The sequence below is a fragment of the Salvelinus namaycush genome, chromosome 26 (assembly GCF_016432855.1).
Source record: "Salvelinus namaycush isolate Seneca chromosome 26, SaNama_1.0, whole genome shotgun sequence".
Lineage (NCBI taxonomy): Eukaryota > Metazoa > Chordata > Actinopteri > Salmoniformes > Salmonidae > Salvelinus > Salvelinus namaycush.
The window spans coordinates 36,129,772-36,133,466 of NC_052332.1; the positions used below are offsets into that span (position 1 = coordinate 36,129,772).

Sequence of the window (3,695 nt, forward strand, 5' to 3'; positions counted from 1 at the left end):
GTTCTCCCAAGTACTTGAAAACCAAGACCCTACAACTGTACGGTTTACTGAAACAAAAGGGCTTTGGTTTATCATCTGAAGTTTGAAATGAATGAATAACAACTAGAATTTAAACTATTCCATAAAACCAGTCATTACCAGTAGTCAACCTACCCCTTTGGGATTGTATGTACAGCATCTGGGTCTGACAGCCTCTACCAAACTTCACACAAGCCTATATAAAGCTGAACAATGACGCTGAACAGAGACACCCAAGCGGAGGAAAAGCTAAGCAGTAACATTAAAACACACATCCCTTCATATCGGAGTCTTTTCAGTAGGAGTTGTCTCCTAGTTTTTCCTGTCAGATAGCAAACTATCTATCTGTCTCTGTCTGTCTGTCTACCTGTCTGTCTGTCTACCTGTGTGTCTTGTCTGTCTGTCTATATATCTATCTACTTCTCCTCTATCACTCTGCTATCTTTTCTCCCCTCCGTTCAATCATGCAGGTAAATAGTCCCTCAGACGTAGTCTTTCCTGTCGTATCCCGCTGCGCCCCCGCTCACGCTGCGAGGGGCGGAGTAGGCCATGCGGGGGGGCTTGTACCTCTTCTCCTCCTTGGGGGGGCAGGAGCAGCACAGCATGGCTCCTCCAATAAGGAGCAGGGCCGCCGACCCCCAGCCGATGTAGAGTGAGGCTCCCAGCTCCCTCCTTTGGGCCTCGACCAAAAGGGGGTTGTAGAAGTCTCGGATGATGGTGTTGGCCGACCAGGAGACAGGGATGAGGACGAGGATACCGGCCAGGATGAAGAAGATTCCGGAGATGATCATGACTTTAGCTTTGGCGGATTCGTCATCGATGCAGTTGGTGCACTTGGCTCCGACGATGGAGACCATCACCCCTAGAATCCCCAGGATGATGGCGATGACGGTCATGGCTCTGGCAGCCTGCAGGTCCTGAGGTAAGGCCAGCAGGGAGTCATAGATCTTACACTGCATCTGTCCCGTGCTCTGGGTCACACAGTTCATCCATAACCCTTCCCAGATGGTCTGGGCTGTAATGATGTTGGCTCCGATGAAGGCTGTAACCTTCCACATGGGCAAAGCACAGACCACGATGCCCAGGATGAATCCTATGACTCCCAGGGCGATGCCCACAATCTCCATGCCCATCGACATGCTGGCTTCCTGGGGGCGTCTCTCTTATACACCTGACCTACCTGGAGGAATGAGGATGTCACTCAATTAAGGAATTCTAGAACCTCCTGAGATTCCAGAATTCAGCACAAAGAATGAACAGAGGATTCAGTCCAGCACTTTGTCCTAGGTTCTTTGTGTTCTGTTTTCTTCCTGTTGATGGCCCTGTGTATGACCACTCCCCTCTCTCTCTCTCTCTCTCTCTCTCTGTGTGTGGCGGGTGTGATGTAGCTAAGTGATGCTGCCACGGAAACGGAGATCTTTTATAGCTTAGTGGAGGCAGGTGAGGATGGAGGGAGGAGTCCCCTGGTGATGATGTCACAGGGTCGCAGAACAGGTTGCTGAATGCTCTTCACAAAAACAACACCTGCCCATAGAGGTTACTGAGAAAGGAGACGTGAGGGGGGTGGAGGAGGAGAAGGGAGAAGAGGAAGGAGAGATGAGAGGAGGGAGGGAGCCAGAGGGGAGAGTTTCACCTGTAATCTGACTCCCTCTTGACTATTTGTTCCAGTAACATAGGGACAGACAGTGCATTTACAATTACGCTGGCCTTACCTGCTCTCTTCTTTCGTGCCTTTCTGAAGAACAAATACCTGCTAAATGTTGGAAACAAGTGTGCTAAATCATGTCCTCTGACTGGATGTACTCTGTACCTTAGAGGTAATGGCTGGTACAACTAGTGTCATCTAATGGTTTGAACGTTTCACACAAAGAAACATGGACAGGAAACTATTTTTGTTGGTTTGACAACAAACATTAGGCCAGTCAATCTCCCTCACCACACACACACACACACACACACACACACACACACACACACACACACACACACACACACACACACACCCTTCTCATCCCCTCCCTGTAGGTAAGCCAGAGAGGGTAACAGTAGCTCATAGTGATACGTTCTACAGAGTCTGTTGTCATCACTGAGTGGTTGGGCCTGTGGCTACCTATAAGCTTTACTGTGACTACCTATATGCTTTACTGTGACTACCTATAGGCTTTACTGTGACTACCTATAAGCTTTACTGTGACTACGTATAGGCTTTACTGTGGCTACCTATAAGCTTTACTGTGGCTACCTATAGGCTTTACTGTGACTACCTATAGGCTTTACTGTGGCTACATATAGGCTTTACTGTGGCTACCTATAGGCTTTACTGTGGCTACCTATAGGCTTTACTGTGACTACCTATAAGCTTTACTGTGACTACCTATAGGCTTTACTGTGGCTACATATAAGCTTTACTGTGACTACCTATAAGCTTTACTGTGACTACCTATAGGCTTTACTGTGACTACCTATAAGCTTTACTGTGACTACCTATAAGCTTTACTGTGACTACCTATAAGCTTTACTGTGACTACCTATAAGCTTTACTGTGACTACCTATAGGCTTTACTGTGACTACCTATAAGCTTTACTGTGACTACCTATAAGCTTTACTGTGACTACCTATAGGCTTTACTGTGGCTACCTATAGGCTTTACTGTGGCTACCTATAGGCTTTACTGTGGCTACCTATAGGCTTTATGACTTCACATAGAAACAAACACACACACTAAGGCAGATCAACGAGATCTCGTCGTTTCCCTTCAAAAAGTGAGTTTGCGCCCAGTGCTGGGCCATCATTTAAAACAAACGTGTGAGCGCCAAGGAAGGCATATATCACCGTTCTCAGGACCTTTCCTGAAATCAAAGTCTATTTCTAGTGATCAGGCTGGGCAGATACACTCAGGGCTCTTTTTTAACAAACCTAACACAACACCTCGGGTTAGACGAAGATCTCTTCAACAACAAGCAGGAGGCACACGATATTATGCTTGGTTTTTAATCAAATTTAACACAAGTGGTTTTTAATCAAATTTAACACAAGTGGTTTTTAATCAAATTTAACACAAGTGGTTTTTAATCAAATTTAACACAAGTGGTTTTTAATCAAATTTAACACAAGTGGTTTTTAATCAAATTTAACACAAGTGGGGGAAACCAATCGAGATTTACACGCACAAATGGCACATCTCTCTTTCCGTGGGAACTGTGCTTCATGGCTCGATAGGCTGCGCTTCCGTTCTCAAAATCCATTATCAACTGCGTTACCGTTAAGAGCTTCTTTTTGTGGGTCTTAAAACTTCCCATTAGTGCTGCTTGAAATTGTCACTTTTGCTCATGTTTTTAAGGACACACTTCAAATATTGCCACAGGTCAAATGCCAAACCTGGCACATGGGGCTGAAAAATGCCCCAGTTTTAACATGACAAAATTGCTAAATAACGTGTTTGACACTTGCGCCTCCTTAGCGCCAGCCAAAAAATAGAGCCCTCAGTCACACTCACGCAAACAAGCGCACACACACACACGCAGCAATAAGCCTCACACCGTGATTCACCTAGGCCTACTGTGTAGCAACATATACAATTACATTTTCTGATAGTGATTTCTCACAGTAGTTTCTTGGTTCCTTGACTCTAATGGTAATTATTCCTTTGTATAATTCTACCTTTGTTTGTTTCTAT

The 3,695-nt window shown here is 45.4% G+C and overlaps 1 protein-coding gene across 1 annotated transcript; it reads right to left on the reverse strand.

The window, feature by feature from the left end:
• Nucleotides 1–500: 500 nt before the first annotated feature.
• LOC120021513 (claudin-3-like) lies at nt 501–1,157 on the reverse strand. Its single transcript, XM_038965301.1, has one exon. It carries the CDS (start codon nt 1,155–1,157, stop codon nt 501–503), a length of 657 nt encoding a protein of 218 aa, XP_038821229.1.
• Between the last annotated feature and the right edge of the window lie 2,538 nt (nt 1,158–3,695).

What these genes read in the sequence shown, in the direction of transcription:
- LOC120021513 (XM_038965301.1), bottom strand. Translation starts at nt 1,157, where the DNA reads ATGTCGATGGGCATGGAGATTGTGGGCATCGCCCTGGGAGTCATAGGA.